Source organism: Hippoglossus stenolepis, chromosome 14 (genome assembly GCF_022539355.2).
Source record: "Hippoglossus stenolepis isolate QCI-W04-F060 chromosome 14, HSTE1.2, whole genome shotgun sequence".
Taxonomy (NCBI): Eukaryota; Metazoa; Chordata; class Actinopteri; order Pleuronectiformes; family Pleuronectidae; genus Hippoglossus; species Hippoglossus stenolepis.
The window spans coordinates 16,648,454-16,671,526 of record NC_061496.1 but is presented as its reverse complement, the minus strand read 5'-3'; the positions used below and the strand labels follow the sequence as shown (position 1 = coordinate 16,671,526).

The 23,073-nt window shown below is 42.5% G+C and overlaps 3 protein-coding genes across 4 annotated transcripts; all 3 read left to right on the top strand.

Annotated features, from left to right (window-relative positions):
* Positions 1–145: 145 nt before the first annotated feature.
* Positions 146–7,696, top strand: mob3c (MOB kinase activator 3C). 2 transcript variants are annotated; one of them, XM_047343289.1, is made up of 4 exons: positions 168–620; positions 4,289–4,900; positions 6,243–6,445; positions 7,262–7,696. In XM_047343289.1, exons 2-4 carry the CDS (start codon positions 4,483–4,485, stop codon positions 7,289–7,291), a joined length of 651 nt encoding a protein of 216 aa, XP_047199245.1. In that variant the 5' UTR covers positions 168–620; positions 4,289–4,482; the 3' UTR covers positions 7,292–7,696. The 2 variants fall into 2 exon arrangements, with proteins under 2 accessions (XP_047199246.1, XP_047199245.1); XM_047343290.1 differs by lacking the exon at positions 7,262–7,696 and having other exon boundaries at positions 146–620; positions 4,289–4,896; positions 6,243–6,438.
* A 406-nt stretch (positions 7,697–8,102) lies between these two features.
* Positions 8,103–16,461, top strand: mknk1 (MAPK interacting serine/threonine kinase 1). The gene is made up of 14 exons (XM_047343153.1): positions 8,103–8,239; positions 8,892–8,953; positions 9,459–9,561; positions 10,231–10,329; positions 10,443–10,540; positions 10,749–10,828; positions 10,922–10,995; positions 11,106–11,210; positions 11,296–11,351; positions 11,444–11,539; positions 11,860–12,054; positions 13,030–13,194; positions 13,300–13,343; positions 14,363–16,461. The coding sequence occupies exons 2-14, from the start codon at positions 8,900–8,902 to the stop codon at positions 14,583–14,585; spliced, it is 1,392 nt and encodes a 463-aa protein (XP_047199109.1). The 5' UTR covers positions 8,103–8,239; positions 8,892–8,899; the 3' UTR covers positions 14,586–16,461.
* Positions 16,462–16,938: 477 nt separating this feature from the next.
* LOC124854777 (transmembrane protein 275-like) lies at positions 16,939–18,445 on the top strand. The gene is made up of 2 exons (XM_047343149.1): positions 16,939–17,070; positions 17,296–18,445. The coding sequence occupies exon 2, from the start codon at positions 17,376–17,378 to the stop codon at positions 17,997–17,999; it is 624 nt and encodes a 207-aa protein (XP_047199105.1). The 5' UTR covers positions 16,939–17,070; positions 17,296–17,375; the 3' UTR covers positions 18,000–18,445.
* The last annotated feature ends 4,628 nt before the right edge of the window (positions 18,446–23,073 follow it).

Sequence of the window (23,073 nt, the reverse complement as noted above, 5' to 3'; positions counted from 1 at the left end):
AGCGGCGTGTCCTGCCAAACATCCAGAAATGTCTGTGGGATCATTCTGCTGCTTGTGTCCTATATGTGGCTTAAGAGGAGGGGTTGTTTTCTCAGGACCTTTTACCAGAGGGCCGGGCTTTGATGGGACAAGTGGGCTGGCTCCTCTGCTTACAGGATGAGGGGAAGAAGAAGGGGGAAAAAATGGAACAGAGGGAGGCCCGAGTGGGGGTTTGAAGAGACCTTTACCAGCCCTTCTTCTCTTTCAATTTATAGGTCCTCCATACACACACCCACCCACACACACATAGACAGCAGCAGCAGCAGCAGCGGGGCAAAGTAGACAAAGTCAGGATGTGACATCACCAACAGGAAGAGAAGCCAAACAACTTTTTCTCCCTTCACTGTGACTCCGTCTCTGCAGCCGAGGGAAGTTGGAGCCTCTCGGTCTGTCGTGGCCGGTGGGGAGGGAGAAGTTCCAGAGGAGGGAGAAGACCCAGAGGGGCTCTAGAGGAGGGGGGGGGGACAGAGCGGCTGGAGCTGACCTCCAGAGGGAATTTTAAAGGATCCAACGTCAAAAAACATTCCTGAAGTTCCCATGACTTTCCAGCCTGACTCCAGACTCTCCAGGATTTCAGCCAGGTACAGTACAGACAGGTTTTTCCATTCAGTAGTCTCTCTTTTTTTTTATCTCCCTCCGTCTCCTCTATTGTTTCACATGTAGAAGCTCCTGCTCTCTTTTTTCCTTTTAATGTAATGCCTGGTGTTCGACTTGTGTCAGAAGCAAAGTCCATGAAAACACTTGAGAGTATGCATGCAGGGCTGCCAACACCCACATGATAAGACATGCTTCAGACATGCAGGAGGCTGTTCAGGCAAGCAGAGATGAAAACTGAAGTCATTCTCTCTCACATGATGTCACCTTTTGTGTCAACGTTCACGCCTTCATCATCCAAGTTTGAGATTTGTCTGGGGGAGAACGAAACACTGTGACTTTAAGCCCCTCCACACAAGCCCTTTTGTTATGGACACATTTTAACAGCTATCTCATGACCACGTATTCACGCTCCCCCAGTGGTGAGTTTTAAGCTGAGATCAGACGGACTGTGGAGGCTAGTGGAAAGTTAAAGTACCCCTTCTCATATATCCAACACTATGTGCTCTTTTAAATCCTCACCGTTCACTCAAAGGGTGAAACAGAAAAGGAGCCTAACAAACACGTGAGGCCTCTGTGGCTTGTGACTTTTCTCAGTCAAGTTCACAGCAAACAGCCAGTATCAGTGTTTATTTTCTGTTATGTGAGAGCAGATGATAATTCAGAGACCGAAACTTCTTTTAAATTGAGAAGTGACCACAGGAAATGTTAAGACTCGTGCTGCAAAACGGACTCGGGACATAAATGCGGATGTATAGTGTCGTGTTGCAACCGCAGTCACTTGAATGTGACTTCAGTGTCAAATGAACCCACAGAGGCGACATGTTTTAATCCTCCAGGGCACTGGATACCAACACACAATTCCACGGAGTGTCACCAGTGTAACACATTGAAATTAACCCCTTACAATCCTTTAGAATATAGTGTGTATTTCGTATTTACTTTTCACCCTATTTTTCTTTTTTTTTAAACCAAGTTGTTATTAATATTTGTGCGTTTCATATTTACAGCGGCCAATGAAAAAAAGTACAATGAGAGACGCAGAAGAACCGTACACATTTCGGCATAAGAAAATAAGTCATGACCAAACTAAAAGCTCAGATAGAATAAAATGAAACTGAAAATACCCCCAAATTATTTTATGTTGTGACAATCTTTTCCTGAAGGTGTCGCATAGTTTATCTTGGATTAACTCAGTACAGCTCTGTATCATCGTGGTAGTTTAAGATATTCAATTACAGGGGCCTAACTTTCCAAAAAAATCCATCAGTCCTTCAATAAAGTTTTGAAGTTATTTTTTTCCCATCAGGTTCACATTCTTCATTCACACTTAAAAATAGCCCTCTCGGTTAATATTCAAATGCTACAGTTCACGTTTTATCATAGCAATTAAGGCACTGGAGAGCATCATCACTCAGAGAGGTCCCACCCTCAATCAGTGTGTATTACCTTCCAGATGGTTAATAGGTACCAGAAAAAAATACAATCATCAGTCAATAATTTACGAGTAGTGTTTCATCTGTTGTTACTTTCTCTTCCCCTCAAAGGGTGGAGGTTATTGTAGATGTGTGCAGCACGACCCTGGTTAGCGCTGTCTTCTCACAGCAAGAAGGTTATCGGTATGAATCCAGTTACGGCCGGTTCTTACTTGCGTTCTTGCGTTTGTATCATTTCTCCGTGAGCAAAGATGAAGATTGGGAGTCAGGTTAATTGTAGACTCTAAATTGACTGTATGAATGTGAGTGTTCACGCTAGTTTGTCTTTGTATGTTGTCCCTGCGATACACCCGCGACATGTCCAGCTGGAATTGGCTCCAGCTCCCCCCATGACCTTCGAAGGATAAGTGGTATCTATATGGATAGATAGCCTTCATCACCTGTACAAGGTCAAGAAGGCCAAAACAGCCCTCCATGAATTCAGCCAGCCACTATAGAGTGAGCGTTTGTTGCCTCAGCTACAGTCTGCAAAGATACAGAAGTAGTGGATAAAAAAAGTTATTTACTCCTGCGGCCACCGGCCTTTTAAATGCCTCATTGTGATTATGGGTTTTAGCCGTGTGTGGTTACTGTTGGCCCTACGACTAATTGCCCCTCTGGGATAATAAAGATACCTTGAACCTTTGAACCCCTGTCATATCCCGAGAGTCACTTCCCAGGGGAGGGGCTGACTCTCTGTTTCCCATCAGTTGTCAGGTTCAGTGTTTTTACACCAGGCTGCAGTGTTTCTTATAGCATCAACATTTACACACCACTGTTGTGAATGGGAGTGATAGTGCTCTGCTCTCCCTGAGCAATAACAACTGGGCCGAGGACCTTTTCTCTCACGTTGCATTGAAAGTCTTTTTTCATCCTCACTGAGCTGCAGCCTGTTATTCATTCCCACAGTTATATTTGACTCTAGTGGCCTGATTTTTTTTTTTACTTTTTTGAAAACTATTTTTCCAAAACAAACTGAAACAGCTTCTATTTATATCACTGGGGACTAATGGTAATCTTGGTCACGAAGAGCAGATGATGCAATAATGGTGCATTTGTGATGGACTCACTGGTTTGTCCTACTGTTTCCTTTGCAGTGTGCACTTTGGATAGCATTTACATTATTATAACATCAAAATATTTCAAAAAACAAAAAGGAACATGACATTACTTCAAATATTTACAACAAAGTCACAGTCAACTTTGTTGTCAATTCTGCCATATGTAGACATAGGCGGGATTGAAATGCCATTTCTCTCTCATCCCCACATCTCTCATCTACATAAGTAGACAGAACATATAAGTATGCAACATATTAATTACTCAAGACAAAGTACAAAGTACGACATAGTATGCAGTCATAAGGCACACGGTGGATAGGATAAGAGTAGTGCAAATCGGAATAGTGCAAAAATGGATTGTGCAGAAACCCTTGTCAAATATTATAGACAAAAAATAAAGCAAGTTATAATAAAATAAAGTGTGGGGCTGTGGGTAGCACTGTTAGCTAGAATCCTTGTCCTTCTATGTGGAGTTTGCATGCTCTCCCTGTGTCTGCATGGGTTTTCTCTGGGTTTTCTCTGGGCACTCCTGCTTCCTCCCACAGTCCAAAGAAATACAGATTGGGTTTAGGTTAATTGGAGACTTTAAATTTATGATAGGTATGAAACTGAATGTGAATGGTTGTTTGTCTCTCTGTTTGCCCTGTGATACGCTGTTGAACCTGTCCAGGGTGTACCCCGCCTCTCAGGCAATGTCAGCTGGGTATGGATTAAATGAAATCTAATTAAAATAAATTTCATAAAATAAAATAGAATTGAATAAATGAAAAGATAGATCAATCAACTCACAAACAGAAAAATATAGTATTGTTCAAACACTCGACAACATATAACAGTTTACAAGGAAGGTTTCCTCACAGCCTCTCCAGCACAGTATAAGACGCCTTCTCCCTCATGGCACATCCATTTTTCTCCGAGATAGAGATAACATACAAAATCATTTATAGATAGTTGAACATGAGTCTTTTTAATTACCTAGTTTTTGACATGTCAGACGTAAACTTTAATGTTATGCCCAGGGACATGTGTAGTTCTGTGGCTCTATCTGCTCATGTTCAAATACTGTTTTTCTTTGTCATTCTTGCCTAAGCCGACTTCTCCTGTTTTTCTGTTTCACAGGGACGGCCTCGCCATCTGAAAACAAGCGCCTGTGCAATCTTTGCATGACAGACGCTGACCCTGCGTGACCTGATTTCAGAGCTGCCACCGGCCTGGTTCCCTCGCTCAGGAAGGTCACCCTCTACCAAACTCAAAACTAGTCATCATTCTGGAGCGCTCATTCTCCCCTTATCTCGGGGGAAACGTCAAAGTCAATGGCGTTGTGTCTTGGACAAGTGTTCAGCAAAGACAAAACATTCAGGCCAAGGAAGCGGTTCGAGCCCGGCACCCAGCGATTTGAGCTGTACAAGAAGGCCCAGGCCTCGCTCAAGTCCGGCCTGGACCTGAGGAAGGTGGTTCAGCTGCCAGAGGGAGAGAACATCAATGATTGGATCGCTGTCCACGTGGTGGATTTCTTCAACAGGATCAACCTGATCTACGGCACGATGAGCGAGTACTGCACCGAGCGCACGTGTCCCATCATGTCTGGGGGGCTGAGGTACGAGTACAGGTGGCAGGACGGGGACGACTACAAGAAGCCCACCAAGCTGCCCGCTCTCAAGTACATGAACCTGCTGATGGACTGGATCGAGTCCCTCATCAACAATGAGGACATCTTCCCCACCAGAGTAGGTGTGTGTGAGGGGGCGACAAATGAAGGCCACGGGTCATTATTGAACGTGTCACCTAATGCATGAATGAGCGCAGCCGACACTAACGTTGTGCAGCATCAGAGCTGAAGTGTGTTCTCCGTCATCAACATCGCAAATGGGACGATAAAGTTCAAGCAGAGGTTAATTAAACAATCAGGCTGGCATTTAGAGAGAGTGAACGGCTGATCCTGGTCTTATTTTATCTTAGCACCTAATGTGACCATCAACATTTCTTGGTCGTAATGGAGGTATATGAGCTCGGGGCGGGGGGCGGCACAGTGGTTCAACGGTTTTGAACCAGTCATAAGCTTTTCTCTGTGGATTTAGACGTATAAGACATTAAAATAAACTTGTTCCCACAGATGTGAATGTGTTTAGTCTATTTGTTAGTCTGTGATAGATTGGGAAATTGGTCCATGGTGTTTCACTTCTGTTTACCCAGTATGTGCACAATTCCCCGTGACCTTGAGCTGGATGATAGCACTTAGTACAGTGTATGCATCAATGTGCTGCAGTTAAGTGGTACACAAACCTTTTTTTTATCCCAGATCTCCCTCATTTCTCCCCCGCCTACCATAGGTGCGATAGCTAGTGTTTGATATTTTTACACCTCTGAAAGGGGCAGCTTCCCAACTCACCAACACATTGCGATCCTGGCTTAATGTTGTTGTTGTTACCTCCGCCAAGGAGGTTATGTTTTCACCCCTGTCCATTTGTTTGATTATAAGCAAGATTACACAAAAACAAATGTACACTTGGTGGAACGATGCTGTAAGGGTCAGGGAAGAGCTCATCAAACTTTGGTCCACAGCTTTTCACTATCTTTAACATTGCGACATTTTAAAAACAATTTAGATATTGAGTTGATCTTCCTTTACTGGATCGACCCTTCGTGTTATTGGTTGTTGTGATATCAGGTTCAAAACAAATTGGTAATACTATTTGCATAATTTCCATAGCTCCTGTTTTGTCAACTACACTGGGCTGCTCCACAATCTGTAGACATTATCCTTAGTAACCAGGCTCCTGGTTTAGAACCAGTGCTCTAATGCACATTTACTTGGAAATATTTCAAACATTTTGTCCGACTGAGGCTTTTTGGCATCTGAAACTGTCTTTTGACACTTTTTGGACTACAGGTGCAATGGAATATGATTTTAGTGCTCTCCTCTCACTTATCCATGAACATCCGATTTTTAAGGGAATGACGCTGTGGAGAAATATAGAAATATAGAAATGATGTATTATATTATCAAATCAAACTATTTTTCAGGTGGAAGTCTCATAATTTCTGTGACACTTCTTTTTCTTCTCCGCTTCAGGTGTGCCCTTCCCCAAAAACTTCCAGCAGGTGTGCAAGAAGATCCTGAGCCGCCTCTTCAGAGTCTTCGTGCACGTTTACATCCATCACTTCGACAGCGTCTGCAGCATGGGCGCAGAGGCCCACATCAACACCTGCTACAAGCACTACTACTACTTCATCACAGAGTTCAACCTCATCGATCACTCTGAGCTGGAGCCCCTGGTGAGACGATAGCGCGACCTCGATATGTGTCAGGGCGAAGTGAGGGAGAGGATCAGTTAGATGGTTTCTAACGGATGAGTTGTCAGTGTCACTCTCATGACTCTCAGTCTGGAAAGAAAATGTCAGCGGGTCAGGTCTATAACCTGGCCATGCACCATGCTGCAATGAGGCTGAGTTTCATCTTTGTCAGCGCAGTGCAGGAAATTTGTCTTGAAGCTTGTACATGCTACACAATCTCTCTCTAGGCATTTAACACAACAACACGTGTTCAACAATACACACACATAATTTACCGTCTCGTACTAGGAATGAAATCATCATCTACTCCCCCCTCAGTTTTCCATCATGAAAGAAACTCATTAACTTCTTTGTAGAAATTGGTTTGGTTTGCAGCAACAGCCCACATAAGAGAAATTGCTGACTTTGTGCCGTCGTAATGAGACAAGAGTTTGCATAGTATTTTTCCAATAAAGGGAGCTGCATCACATATGAGCTGATGGAGAATGGTTCTCCACACGTCAATAAAAGGCCACAGTTATCATCATTATATTGCTCGGCCCGTGTAATTCCCCTCCCAACGTGAAACAGGGATGAGACATTTATGTCAATACACTGCAGGAAAAATAAATCATATAAACAGACACGGTTTTATTGTCCTACCTTAAGTAGCCAAGTCGATTGTTGTATCGGTCCTATAGGAACAATATGTTAAAAATGTATTTCTTCATTGTATTTGACAATAAAACAATCATCCCCTCGTACAACATGATATGAGCTTGATGTGTTTAACGTGTCCTTTGTTTTCTTTCCCTACAGAAAGAGATGACGGATAAGATATGCAATTGAACAGAACCACATGGACAAAGGAGTTTACATTTCCGACGTTATCTGAGCCCCGTGAAAAAACACCAGCTTCAAAAACACTCAAAACAAAGAACTTTTTGTTTTTTTTACATATATTTGCATGAGTGTTTTTCTAAGTGTAACACGTTTCTTCAGATGGTGACGCTGTACTTTCACACGTGTGTTTACTTTACAGTGCAGTGATGCCATCTTTGTGGACTTTGTATTGCTTTATAATACTGCATGTCCTTATCCCTTTTCTTTACTGCATGTATGTTTGTGTCCGACCTTTTTATATGTTTAGATATATGCATTGTTGATTATTTTTCGACCAATCAAATTTTGTATTTTACTTGATGTGTTTTTTTCTAGTTTGAACTTGACATAAAAAATACAGCCTGAAAATGACCAATGATGTTGTGTTTGCTATTTTTAAGACACTGCACCACACAAGCATCAAAACACTGGGATGATTATGTTTAAAGGAGACACTATATATACACACACACACACCATAGACACACATACAAACATATACACACACACTATGGCACTATGGACACACACAGGCACACATGTACACACACTATGGCACTATGGACACACACTCACTATGGCACTATGGATACACACACACACACCCACTACGTCACTATGAACACGTACACACACACCTTCTGTGTATAAATAGAGATGATAATACACGATGTCAGTTCCCTCTACGTAGCGTGGGGGGTGTGGCGGGGAACAAAGCCAAGCGACGTGCTAGTGGTAGCTTAGTTCTCGACCAATGGGAGACGCGGGCATGCGGAAATGGGAGGGGTCAAACGTCTGCTATTGTGTTTTCCCGCCCCGCGCGTCACCGGCTGTCTGTGTGATGGATCTCAGCTATGGATGCTTACATCAGCTGCCCGAGGCTCTGACAGAGGGAAGCTGGCTGGTTTGAAGCAGGTGAGGAAGGCTTTCATTGCATCTACAGTTTATTTTTAACGCTCGATAACCGGTGTCTCAGCACAAACTAGCAAATAGACGCTAAAGCTGTTAAGCTATCTAAGGTTTTCTTTTAGCTAGCTAGTTGCGGCTAACGCCAGCAGCATTGTGTCGGATCAGAAGGCTAACTCTGTCTTTTCTATCATATTGACCTGGTTAACATTTCATGTCTCTCTTCTTGACGGTGCCTACATTTGTGCCACAACGTTGCTAATGTTAAGTATCGATGTGGATATTGTTAGTGGTTGTTTTGCTCTGTTTTATTCAAGTACGTTAGTAAACTACGTCAACAGTGAGCTAAATATATCCAGCGTCAGTAACATGTTAAGTGTTTAATAGTAGCCCAGTACTTTCTGTTACCCCCTGGACAGGAGGCTAAAGCTAACTAACCGACAGTTTAGACTATCAGTCGATCCAAAACTGCAACCATCGCGAAATAAAGTGTGTCACAGTGAAAGAAGGAGGGAACCTCGGGAGATTGATTGCTCTGTGATTTGTTCATAGCTCACATTCTTTAACTGGAAGTCTGACTTGTAATTACGTGTATTTACGTTTATCTATGTCTGTGCTGATCCAGTAATTTCCAGACTAACTGAATATTTGTGTGGCACAGTTGCAGATATGGTGAGGTTGAGTGTGATGGCGGAGCTGCAAGCCTTCCAGAAGCCTCTCCAGGTACAGTTATTACTGGACATTTCACACTCCTCTAACTTCCTGAAACATATTGTGTTCGAGCCAGAAAGTGGTAGACACACACACACACACACACAAGCACACACACGCACACAAGGTTATCCACACTGAAGCAGAAGTTTCATCAGTCTCCATGAGTCATGCGCTGTGACTGTTTCTGGTAATATCCAGGGTGAGATAAGGCCTCTCCTGGGGTTTCCCGTATTCATGTTGGGCCACTGTTTTGGCAGACTGCCAAAGGGGAAGTTAGCCAATGAGGTTGCAACAGTAGTGACAATGACTATGTTGCTATAGTGGTTCATTGTTGCTGAAGGATTTTTCAGTTGTATGACGTCGTGATGAAGGATAAGAAATTTCAGGTTTACATTTCTATAAAGTGACAAAGTTAAGGCCTCCTTTCCCTACAGTACAACCACCTGATCTTTCTGACCACTCTAACACTTTCCCTCCCTCTCTCCCCCTCCTATCTGTCTTCCTCCTGTTACAGGGTAACTCCCTGTCTATGGGTCACGTAGGGCAGAGCTGTGGGGCAACTGAGGAGAATGAGATCCCCACAGAGGACAGGCGGCACCTTTCCCAGGGCCCATCAGGTACAACAGCTTTCTCAACAATTTAGATGATAGCACGCAGTAATAAAACTACAAACAAAACATAGACCTTTGTTTTGTCCTCTTGTTTTGTTTAGTGTATCACTGTAGGAAATCTAAATTAAATGTTATTAAAAAACAGTGAAAACAAGACCAACGTGGAACGGATACAAACACCCTGGACAGATGGCTGTGGGAAGGACTATACATACCTACTGCCTCTATCTGTAGTGTGATAGATAGTATGTTATTTCCAGGGTTATTCTCTACTTGGCTACTTCACCTTATCTTCATTTGTGGGCAGGTGTAAAGGATTCTGGGACTCTGGATATTCCTTAATATCTGTCATACTTGACATAGGTCTTAAATTGAACTTGTTTAAACAGAAACCCTGAGAAGGTAGAGCATGATGGCCACTAATGGGATGGTTGGTGGTTTGATCCTCTGGTTCTTCCAAGTCCACATGTCAAAATGTCACTAGGCGAGATGCTAAACCCCCAATTGCTCCTGATGCCTGTGCTGCCAACGTATTATTGGGATGTATAAGTGATAGATGCTGTATGAATTGTGTATCTGAATGAGCGGATGTTTCACAAGTGCTTCGAGTGCTTGTTAAGACCGGAAAAGCACTTGATAAATGCAGTCCATTGTGTTTTTTCTGTTTTGTGGCAGATTTTGAGAAAAGCCAGCCAGTGAATATCCCAGACGCAGCTAAAAGAAAGAAGAAGAAAAGAACTAGGGCAACAGACAGCTTCACTGGCACTTTTGATGGTAAGAAAACTCATGTTATTGTGAGACCTTTAATGAAAATACAGAAAATGTTACCATTTCCACTACTTGGTGAATACCTGCTGTGGATTTGAATTTGCTTCCTTTTTTTTCAGACCTGTACAAGCTGACAGATGAGGTTCTTGGTCAGGGGGCATATGCTAAAGTTCAAGGATGCATAAGTCTACAGAACGGACAGGAGTTTGCTGTGAAGGTAAGCAAGGAAATTTGTCTGTGTAGTCATTTCAACTTAACTGTGTAGATTGGCTGAGGATGTACACTCATTTACAGCCACATCTTCTTAAAAAGTTAAAACATTAAAAAAAATATAATGAATATGAAATAATGATAAAAAAGACAGTTTGAAAATATAAATGTTAGTCAGACAACTAATTGTGCTCTGTCTGTTCTTTTTGGCATAGATGATAGAGAAAAGTGCCGGTCACAGCCGCAGCCGCGTCTTTCGAGAAGTGGAGACACTCTACCAGTGTCAGGGGAACAAGTGAGTGCATTTCGTTTTTAAAGAGAGATTTTTAAATGGAAAAACAGCACAGAATGAATCAGACTCTAATCAGCTGGAAATATCTTGATACAGGAATATTTTGGAACTGATCCAGTTCTTTGAAGATAGCTCATGCTTCTATTTGGTATTTGAAAAGCTCCGTGGAGGTGAGTGTAAACGACTCACTAACCACACATGTACAGTGCCTGTAGCGGTTCCAGATGACTCATAATAACATGCCCTGACTGCTACAAGTGATTCTCTTCTCTTCCCTCAGGCTCCATCCTCACACACATCCAGAATCGAAAGCACTTCGATGAGCTGGAGGCCAGTAAGGTCGTCAGGGATATTGCCCAAGCACTTGACTTCTTACACACTAAAGGTGGGTCAATAGCCCACCAGCTTTCCGAGCAAATTACAAACCGAAAACCCGTTGATCTTCATGGTGACAATGTGCTTATCTACAGGCATTGCCCACAGAGACCTTAAGCTGGAGAACATTCTTTGTGAATACACTGATCAGGTAAGTGGCCATTAAGAGACAAGAACCTTTTCAGAAGGACAACAAGTACCTCTAATAGCATAATAATGCTTTTCCTCGATCTTTCTACTCAGGTGTCGCCAGTGAAGATCTGTGATTTTGACTTGGGAAGCGGAGTGAAGCTCAGCAGTGCCTGTACACCCATAACGACTCCAGAGCTCACCACACCGGTAACAGTCTGGTTTTGAATTTGTAGCACACAAACAGAATCGATCTAAAGTTTACAGTTCTAATATGGGACCTCTTTTGACTCTGCTGCGTGTGACAGTAGGTGTTCAGCTTAAAACGGCACCAAGGTAATGATGTCTGATCTACTGAGCGGGCTTCATGGCTTTCATAGTACTGCCATACAAGCCAGTAGCCAGTCCGATTTACCTTTTTAGCCTCAGCGTATCCTCAAGTTCGGCCTGTATGTATGTAAACAGCTGATCTTATCCTATGTTCTAACAAATGACTTGACTCCTCCTGTGTTTATTTTGTCCTCTCTTAGTGTGGCTCAGCTGAGTACATGGCTCCAGAAGTAGTGGAGGTCTTTACTGATGAAGCCTCCTTCTACGACAAGCGCTGTGACCTCTGGAGCCTCGGGGTCATCCTCTACATCCTGCTGAGCGGCAGCCCCCCCTTCACAGGCCACTGCGGCACCGACTGTGGTTGGGACCGGGGTGAAACCTGCAGAACCTGCCAGGTACGGTTGTCTAATGGGTCTCAGTGCTCGCTCATTGTCTGTGTTCACTTCTCACAGTCTTTACAGAACAAAAGTAGGGAATACTTCCCCGTCACCACTGAAGCAAAGATACTATTAAAGCTACAGCAGTTTGTGAAAACTTCATTACGGTTGCCTCCTCTTTTAACTGAGATTATTCTTAGTTACTGTGGTATCTAAGATCCAGCTCTTTGGTATTAAAGCTCCTACAAGGAACTTTTCATTTTCGTTGATTTTGGCACCTCTGTGGACAAATGCGGTAGTGTTCCTACTGTCACCTGTCGTAAAAACCTAAAAGATGAAAATACTCAATATATTCATATACAAAATAAAGATAGATAAAATATCAACCCATTTGTCAGTAAAGACAATCTTCTAACATTATTGAAACTGATAACCATAACCATTGAGTATTAAATACATGGTTTCATAACCAGTTAAAAACTCCTTGCAGGGGCTTTAAATTATCTTTATCTTAATGTAAATATGATTGTAACGTAATTCATCTATTGATAAAGAAAGTTTAAGTTAGTTTTTTTTCTAAACAATTAAAGATTGAAGTTTAAATACAAAAACAAAAATAGTCAGACTTTCCTGGTTCCAGCTTCTCAATGGTGAATGTCTTCTAGTTTTGTAGTCGTTTTATGATTCGGGCAACTGAATAGGTTCAACAAAAATAAATATTACATGCAGGATTTATGCAAATGAAAATAATCTTAAAATGATGTTGCTTTGTTGCTGTGTAATATTCACCTTGTGTGTGAAAGTACTGAAGACAAAAACAAAAAATATATTGACATGCAAAATAATGCATGAAAACTCCTCCAGTTTGATGAGACCTTACTTTTTTTTTAACCAGTTTTGTTTGTGTGGAGAATGTTGCCTCTGCTTCACTCTAGTTGAACAACAGAAGAGCAGAAGAGTTTCACAGCATGTCATATGATTGTCTGTCCTCAGAGTAACCTGTTTGAGAGCATCCAGCAGGGCAAGTATGAGTTTCCAGACAAGGACTGGTCTCACATCACAGCGGGGGCCAAGGATCTCATATCCAAGCTGCTGGTTCGGGACGCCATGCTTCGCCTCAGTGCTGCTCAGGTCCTAAAGCACCCTTGGGTGCAGGGGGTGTGTATTATTATATCTGTGCACTACAATAATTCTTCCATTGTGATAACTAGTTTATTTTAAGGTGTGATTAGGTACTTTAATTCCTCTCTTTTTCCTCTACAGAATGCTCCAGAGAGAGGTCTTCCAACCCCTCATGTTTTACAGAGGTAAGAATAACAGTTAGAGAGGATCATCCACTAACCAGAAGGTTGATGGTTCAATCTCTGTCTCCCCCATTCCACGTGCTAATGTATTTTTGATCAAGATACTGAACCCCAGCTCATATAAACCACCAGGAGCAGATGATGTGTCTTTTATGTTGAATTCAATTTGCACATGTTCAGTATTCTGTGGTCATCATTCCTTCATTACGATTAAAATGTTAGTGTAATTACAATGATCCATAACCTGAAGTGAAGTAACACTAACGAATGTAGAGTTTAAAACGTAGTCTAACTTCATTTTGCATTTAATTTGGTTTGACTGCTTTACTAGCAAAAAATAAACTCTGACGATCAACTAAAGCTCGTCTGCTTAATCATCTTATTGTCACGTAAATGGGATCCTTGCTATCATCCAAAGAAAAATCTGGCTTTTTAAAATAACACTCTTGGTTTTATTAGCACCAACTATAAAACCTTACCTGCTCTACAGCACATAATGATACTCATCACAGCCTCAACCTATGTTGTAATTAAAAATATGTCCAGACACATTAAAAAAATAGATGTCGCATAGAGCAGTTGCCTGAGGATAGGACCGGCAGGAATTACAGTAGATAACAGAGTGAGAGTTTAATTTGATCTATGATTTCTCACGAGACTAAATGTTTTTTAGTTTGTTCCAAAACACCCGTTCATTTGATCTGTGGTTATTTAACATGTCTGGTGTTTGCCATCAAGATGACAGTGGGCCACTGGATAGGCATCACCACAGCCTCTGATGTGGCTTTCCTCTCATTGGACCCAAAATGCTAAACTGTTGAGCTCAAAGAAATAACCTAAGTGCTTCCCTGGAAAATACCAGTGAGCTGACACAAAACAATAGGCCTGTGTGGTTGGTTGGAAAACCTCCTGAGTGTGGGAGTGAATGAGAAGATGCAGAGAGAAGACAATGTGAACACTGGAGCAGGTTACAAACCGTCAGCTTCCTTTCTCATCCTCCTCTGCCTCCTCTTGTCTTCCAGGAACAGCAGCACCAAAGACCTGACCCAGTTCGCAGCAGAAGCCATCGCCTTCAACCGGCAGCTATCCCAGCACGACGAGCAGCAGCAGGAGGACGTCGGAGGGATCGTTTGCTCCATGAGGCTTTCTCCTCCTTCCAACTCCAGACTGGCTCGTAGACGGGCGCAGTCCAATGCTCTGCGTACCAGTGACTTCGAACCCGCCTCGGACGACCTTGCTGCCTGAAGCACCAGTGTTACACCCCCCCTTTGTGATGTTCTCAGACTGATTTCAGCCTCTGCTTTCTCCTCCTGTGTGCATGTGTGAGTGAGTGTGTGTTTCACTGGGAGACTTCTAGGAGGAGGTACATGCAATTAGAAGTGACTGTTCATGGTGTTAAAGCTCTTCCTCTTGGCCAGTAATCTTATCAGCACTCAGAGTTTGAGCAGTAAGGGAACAGTTCATCCTCAGCTACCACCTCAGAGTTACAAACCTAGTTGGACCTCCTGAGATTTGCTCAGGTTTCATTTTAAGCTGCCTAGATTTCAAACAAGGAAATATTTATTTGAACATATCTTTAGTTTTAGAAATTTACACATAATCTCCACAGATTTATTTATGATCAACAAGGAACAGCTGACTATAGGCTCTTAATGCCAGCGTTTTATACATTGCCATATCCAGTACATAGGTCCAGCACAGTTGTGCGGCTGCTGCTCTCCTAATGCAACATTATATACATTTAATAGCTTTTATTTGCCTTGTTGTCCAACTGTGAATTAATTGATGTGATATTTAAATGCTACTAACTGCTTCTCAGTCACTGGAGGAAAGGGATTTTATTTTTTAAGCCAGTACTTGTATGCGATCTGGAGTGTGTGTGTGCGAGTGCGAGTGTGTATGTGGTTAAGATAAAAAATTAACACTTGGAGGAGACGATGGCGTTTTCTCCGTTCTTACCTGCATTTTTAAGTAATTCTGTTCTAGCCTTGCGATTTAAAGTGTGCATGAATCTGATTAGTGAAAACCCTTAGATCAGATATTTTTGTATTTATTTTTGATCTCCAGCTTTCACATTAACACAAGCTACCTGTAGCACTGATGTACTTTAAAGTATTTAGTTCAAAGGGAGAACATTGAATCAGTTTGGTCATGCGCATACAACACCTACAACAATAACTATCTTCAAAGAGGTGTTAACAACCTTTTCTCCTCGGTAGAGTCCAACTATACCTCAGACTCTTATTTGCACCACGTCTTTGTGTTTGTACTGTAAACAAATGCATCATCCCAAAAAGACTTAGGAGTCCTATTGATTTGATGTGATTTTGGTCCGAATGACTTGAAATGGGAGAATTTCATCTGTGTTTGATGGTATGTACCGTATAGCTAATACGACTTAAAGGAGGTTTTGTGCGTAGTTGATGTTAAGATTGAATTCTATACTGAGGTTGAAGGGAATTATTTTTATAAATAGTTGAAAGTATTTGTATATTGTTCAGTTTTGTATTGTGGGTTCTGTGAATGTGTCGTTGAAAGAATGATGGACAAACCGAGACTTCACCATCTTTGATTTTCTTCGGTCCATCAAGTTGCAGTAATTTACTGTCTGATTTAGATCCATCCCCATTTTTTTAAATATAAAAAATATAGTCTTACTTTTTTATTTGTTTCATTACTTAAGGACCCTATCTGTGTTTGAATGGACTCACAACGGCCATCTATCATTTCTATTTCCCCCGAACTGTTACTTTTATGTGTTGCCCTCTAAACGACATGCCCCCAGATTTCACACTGTTGCCATGGACACCCCATCCCTATAGCAACTAAGGGCCTTTATTGGCTGGCAGGAATTGACATGAGATTTGCTCAGAGGGAAAACACACATGAGGAAACAACCACTTGCTGCATTAAAGCCCTCTCGCTCTCATTATGAGCCATAAAAAGGGCTCGTTTGTTTCTCCACATCAACCTGTAATGGCAGCGAATGAGATCCAGTGGCCTAATTGGTGTGCAATTCTGAGTGGGAAGCTCATATGGGGTCCTGTTCATGAAAGTCTCACTCACATGCAGATTTTCCCTGGTATGCTGTGTTCTCAATAAACAAAACAAAGATCCTCTATGTCTTCTCTTGTCTGGTCTGTTATATAAACTTTGTATTTGTTATCGATTGTACTGTGAGATTTCATTCAGGAGTTATGAGGAAATGTGGTTTCGTTCAGCGAAGGTCCTCCCCCACTGCACTGCGAGGACGTGACTAACCTGACCACACTGAGCAGATAGCATCGCTCTGAGAGAAGCCGTGTCCTCGTTCAGATCTCATTTAAAATCAGAAGGTTAGAGAAACGACTGCTGAACAATAAGGTTTTAAAATGCCAAAAACCTTTACATGATCTAACAATAACTAGTTTAATGAAAATGCAGTAATAGATTAGAACAGTACCAACCGCATTCACGTCTCATCCTGTGTCTTTGTATAATTTACTGAGCAAAAAACTTCATCACTTCACATGTCGGTTTGATTGGACCCCTCATGTCAAGGAGCTATATAGCGTCCCCAGTGGCCCATCTTTATAATTACATGTGGTGTGTGTGTGAGAGCAGGAGCAGCAGCAGCAGACGCTCACTCTGCTGTTGACCAGCAGGAGAGAGACACCTCCTCCAGCTCCTGCACATCATGATGGACGGACGACACGCGGCAGAACACTTCCCTGGATCCTACTGAGATCATGTAAGTGACACTGAGCATGATTGTGTTGTCAGGTTTATCACCTGAATGAAAAGATAAAGTAATGCTGCTTCTGTTTTGCTTCACAATTACAGGAGGTGTTGCACTTTTTGTGGTTTTTCATCTTGAATGATGTGTTTTCCTTTTGCTGTAGTTTTGCAAGTGTTTTCATTCATGTTTTTTTTATTTTATTTGCTAAACTAAATGTTATTTTCACTTCCTCCCCAGCCTTGTCACCTTCTTCTCTCAGAGGTGATGAGTCCAGTGATCAGTGGCTCATCTGATCTTCACAGAGCTCTTCATGAGACATGGTACTGACTGATAAAACCTCCAGACCCCTTGCTGCCAAGAGGGTCCCCAAGCAGCGCGCTCTGCCCCACCAGAGCCTGCCCTCTCCGGCCCTGTGCTGCGCCTGCGGCCTGTGCATCATGCTGGCCGGCATCAACATCACCCTGGTGGGGGCCTTCGCCTTTGGCACCTTCATCCCCACCGGCAACCCCCCCATCGTCATCGGGCCCATTCTCCTACTGGTAGCCCTGGGTTTCTTCGCGGCCTGCTGTGTGGTCAGCAGGAGGCCCCCGACCCACGTGGCCCGCAAGGCCGCGGGGGGCGAGAAGTGGGGGCTGATGCGGATTGGGACGGCGGCGTTTGAGATGGAGACGAGCGAGCACACGCTGCAGGACACCACGGCCGTGCAGCTCAGCCCCACCAACTCCCCCAGCTCCTCGCACAGGTCCGGCTCCAGCTCCAGCCAGGGGGGCCACGCCGCCGCCGCCTCTCCACCTGCCTGTCAGGATGGAGCCAGGGAGATGTGTGGCCCTGGAGATAAACCCTCCGTGACCTCTGACAGCAGCTATCCCACACAGATGCTCACAGCACTTCCTCTTCGTCGCCTGGACTGTTCACAGGATGGAAGTGTCTGTAGTAATTAACAGGACTGATTGGCCTTTCCGTACAAAAGCCTACAGACCAAATATCTCCATGACCTGCAGACTCTCAGGCTGCAGTCTGTAATGTGTTGTGCAAAAACCATGTGTGAAGGTAACTTCTTCAGTGTCGCCCCTCAGCCCCATAATGTTTGTGTATTTATTGTTGTACAATGCATCGGATGAAGGCAGATTATCCTGCGTTCATGTGTCGTGGATCAACTTGTCACCGTACAGAGAGAAAATGAGTGCGTCCGGTCGAGCAGCTTCTCTGAGTCATCATGCTGCTCCTGTGTGAGTGCAGTAAAAAGTGTTTTTAAAGTTTACTTGGGCAAAGTGAGTGCGTAACGTCGCGGTGTGTTAAGATGGATGTTCAGGAACAAATCAGTGTTTTCAGTGAATTGGTCATGTTGTCGTGCCATGATTATAACAGCTACAGATGCTTATACATGTTTGGGACATTTACAATTTATAAGTAAAGTTTTACTTGATTGTAACTTACTGTATATGGTGTGTTTCTGTTATTATGTTAAAAGTTATTTAACAGAAACAGATTTTTTTGTGCATAATCCATAAAAACAAAAGCACACACACGCACGCTGCTGTAAAAGAGAGGTGTGCAGGCTGTGAAGATAACTCACTTGTTATCTGGGGGAAACCGGCGGCGGCCGTGCAAACAGCCCCCTCCTAACATGTCACCCATTACTTGGCGTCTGACCCAACAGCTGCCGGCAAAAAGGCGAGAGCCCTGTTTACTCTTCATTACGTCAGCCGTCCACAAACACAGCAGCACACACAGTGAGATCCCATCAAACAGCTCCACCGCTGGAGGAGATAACAGCAGCTGCTGCCTGATGTTATTAAGGTCTGTGCATGAAGCTTTATGAATGGCAGCATGGAGACAGTGTGGCTGCCTGGACTCATCCAGGGAGTCAGAAATAGGAACGCTGGTGATTCTACAACGAGGATGACATGTCTTGGCAACCTGAGCTCACTTAGCTAAACTAACAAGGTCACGTTGCTCTGAAGGATGAATCAGTGGAATTAGTTCAGAGTTTCCTTTGAACGTGTGCAGGTCCCTGCAACTTTTTGAGTCTGCACTAGTTTAGTTTTTCTGATTACTTACTCCCACACTGATCAGAAATGTCACATTTTAATACCTGAATATGTCATAGAATTGAAAAATAAAACTGTTACTCATTAATAACATTAATAATAATTAATAACAGAGGGAAAACCATCCATCCATCCTCCATCCATCCATCAATCCATCAATCCATCAATCAATCAATCAATCAATTAATCAATCAAATTCTATTTGTATAGCCCATATTCACAAATCACAATTTGTCTCACATCCATCCATCATCCATCCCTCCATCCATCCCTCCCTCCATCCACCCACCCACTCACCCATCCATCACCCATCCCTCCACCCACCCACTCACCCATCCATCCATCCATCCACCCACCAATCAATCAATCAATCAAATTCTATTTGTATAGCCCATATTCACAAATCACAATTTTTCTCACATCCATCCATCCATCCCTATATCCATCATTGACCCCTTCATCATCCATCCATCCATCCATCCATCCATCCATCCATCCACCCTCTACATTGCCTCTCCTTTGTAGGTGGCGAAGGATCTAGATCTAATCCCAGCGGACATTAGACATGGTGTACCCTGACAGGTCAACAGTCCATCACAGGGTGGAAGTGCGCTTGAGTGTCTGCAGGAACAGAGAGAACGTGCAAACTCCAAAAGCCTGATGTTCAAACCCAGAACCATATTTAGTTTCTTCAGGCCTTCTTAATTGTTCTACAGCTTTTCATCTGCATAGCAAAAAGAGGAGGAAGAAGAGTTGGTATAAAAGCATTTTGATGGGCTTCTGAACTCTCATAATCCATCTGACTGGCTCTTGTCCTGAAGTTGCAGCTGCAGGAGGCCCTGACACATGAAGTGATGTCCTCCCTCACCCCTCTCTTGTTTTGGGGAGGGTAGCAGTGATCCCAGCTTGCTGTCTGCAGTTATGCAGCATGGTCTGCTAAGGAGGACTGGAACGTGGAGCAGCCTCCCTGCTGAGTGGAGACTTAAGTCCGTCGTCAGGATCAAACTTAGACCCATTGGGTCACTGGGCTCATCGTAGGGGAAGAATTTCCATTAAAGGTCTCCAGCAAAGGGACAAACTCCAGGGAACACAGGTCAGGAGGGGCTGCTCTCAGTTTGACACCCAGGTGGAAGATAAGTGATTCTCTCTTCCACCTTCAACAGCTTCAGCAGTAAAATGCTGTTTATGCATTAATGAATCAAGAACAACTTATTTATCTCATATGTAAAAACAAATAAGTCAAAGGAGGCATTTTTCTGCAGAACAGTACATTTACTTGTGATACTTAAAATATATTTTGATTATACTACTGTACTTTTACTTGAATATTAGTTTTACCTTGAAGCTACTTTGACTTGTAATAGAGTAGGCTACTTTAACATAGGAGAATTCACTGAAAGGATCTTAATATGTCTCCCACCATGCATCTGAAATATTAAATATTTTAAGATTTCCAGGCAAAGATAAAATTTAAATACTTAAAATTATATAAAGGCCCCTATGAGAAATGATTTGGTTGAAAAGCAGAACAAATCATTGCACAGCCCACTGAGATGCTGAGCCCTGTCCCTGCATGTCCCCGGTGCTGTGGACTCTCTGTGGGGATCCTTCCTCCACACCAGCACCAACAAACACACTGCTGTGATAATAACCCTGCAGAACCTTTCTGCTCACAACAACACAAGCAGAAGAAAAGACGACAGGAGACAGCTGGGGCATCATATTTCTCCATGAATGGGTGTACGTCAGTGTTTCTGTAAACACACTGAGTCAGGACTTGCTATGTCTCGGAAACATAAATTAATTTTATAGGAACAGTAATAAAATCATGTCATTTTGAGCGATGGCAGAGAGAAAAAAAGAGAGTCGATGTAAAACAAAGGGATTCATTAACTCTTTTCTTCATGTTGCTTGTGAAGATAAATAATATCTTCAATTGTTTTTATTTACCATGTTGGAGCCACGGCAGAATTTTGCACCCTGTTGCTCCTCAGATTAATCTTCTCATGATGCTTTCAGTATCATCATCAGTGATAATTGTCTTGAATAGTCACATACATTTGCTGTAATTTTATTTATTTAATTCCAGCCCCCTCATTACAGTGATGGCTGGTGAATGTAATAATACTGAATGTGAGGCTGAAGGCTCATGATGACACATGAAGTGTCAGTGAGGGCTGAATGATTCACAGGAGACAGAGTCTGCAGCTCCCATTAGAAAGACATGAACGTGTCCAGTGAGAGAACAATGAACTGGAATCACTTGCAACTGTTCAATAAGAATAATGAGTATTATTTATGGAGCTTCATCTTGTGAATTATCCCAAAAGAGTTCAGCTCCATTGACAGATGGACACCAACACTTTCAGTCTTACGACTCCCCCCTGTGGTGAGGAGACAGTCTCTCTGTGCTTAGGATGAGCAACAGGACTGAGGAAAAAACATCCTCTGAGGCAGTGAAGGTACAAAATAGAATGAATACAGGCAATACAATTTACTAAAATATAAAGAATATATATGAGATATGTACATAATATACACTTTCACTATACAGACAGAATATCATCATATGATTTGTTTAATATCCCTATTTAAATCATAACATTCTGTTTGGTTTGACTCTATATTCTTCCCCTGGTCATTCAGGTCACATGCAGCGACTCTGTGCCCCCATGTTCCTGACACATCCAGCTTGCTTCTCTTACTGAGTATTGATAATTGAAACAGTTATTGTTTATTTATGTGTTAAATCCTGTAATTGGGTAGTTATTTGTTTCATTTGAATAAAGTACACTTTCACAAGGTTAATTTAGCTGATTGTTTCCATATTTAAATAGAAGGACTTGATGGTGTCTCCATTACTGTCTTGTGGCACCAGAGGGCAGTGTCGCCATTCACACTGTCTCTCTGGGGCAGCTGAGAAAATGTACCTGGTTTGTTTTGATCTAGTTTTTGGCTTTAACGGGACTTTGAGTGGGACACAGAAAACTGGTAACTGAGTGTGAATTTAAATCTTCTCTCTGTGATTATTCCTCCTTCACTTGGATGTTTGGTCTTCATTTTGCAGGATGATGTTTGAAACTAAAACCGTTTTCACTTGTATCTGCTGAGGGAAAGTGTCGCATCTGAATTTATGATTGAACGCCTCCAACTTCATGTCATTACTCCCAGTTTGATGTGAAGCCTGAAACAACCAGCGCCCACACTGTCACTCACATACACTGAAAATGATTGATTTTCAGTCCAGTATTAAAAAAAATTGATTTAAAAAAAAGAAGAAGCTTATTCACAGATTGTGAATTTTTTTCTTTGAAGACGAGGGAGGAAATGTAATTTTAAGATGTTTTAGATTTAAAGTGAAAATTATCTCTGGCGTCATGAATATTAAAAAAATAGCCTACAATTGAAAGTTGAACTCACAATTTCCTTGAAACAAATACAACAATTTTAGCAAATAAATATATTGTGTTCTATAGAATTAATTTCTCGTCATTTTCATTTGAAAAGTAAGAACTTTTACCTACTTGAAGTTTCTTAATGTTAATTAAAATTAGCAGAGAGAAAAAAACATGAATGTTCCCAAACCCTTTAAAGGAGAGCAAGTTTAATTTATTCATATTTATTTATTTATTTTCTGGATGGCTCCAAGGTGTTTGGGGCCCTGAATGCATCACGGCCTTTAACTGCTCTGCACCGTCCCTGGGCCTCCTCCTGCCTGAAGCTCCCTCTGTGTTTTCCGACAGATGCCGTAACTCTCCTGCGGCCTCGAGCCTCAGTGCAGGTCGTCTCTGAACCGCCGCCTGGAAAAATACATTTCCCACAGGTAATAATACATTTCACTCCCAGATAACAGCACGTTAGAACAATGGCAAGGTTACAGCGTCTTTGGCCTCGTCTGCGAATATAATCATCAGCAGGTGAGTGACCCAATGTGCTTCCTACACACAGGCCCTGCTCATATATA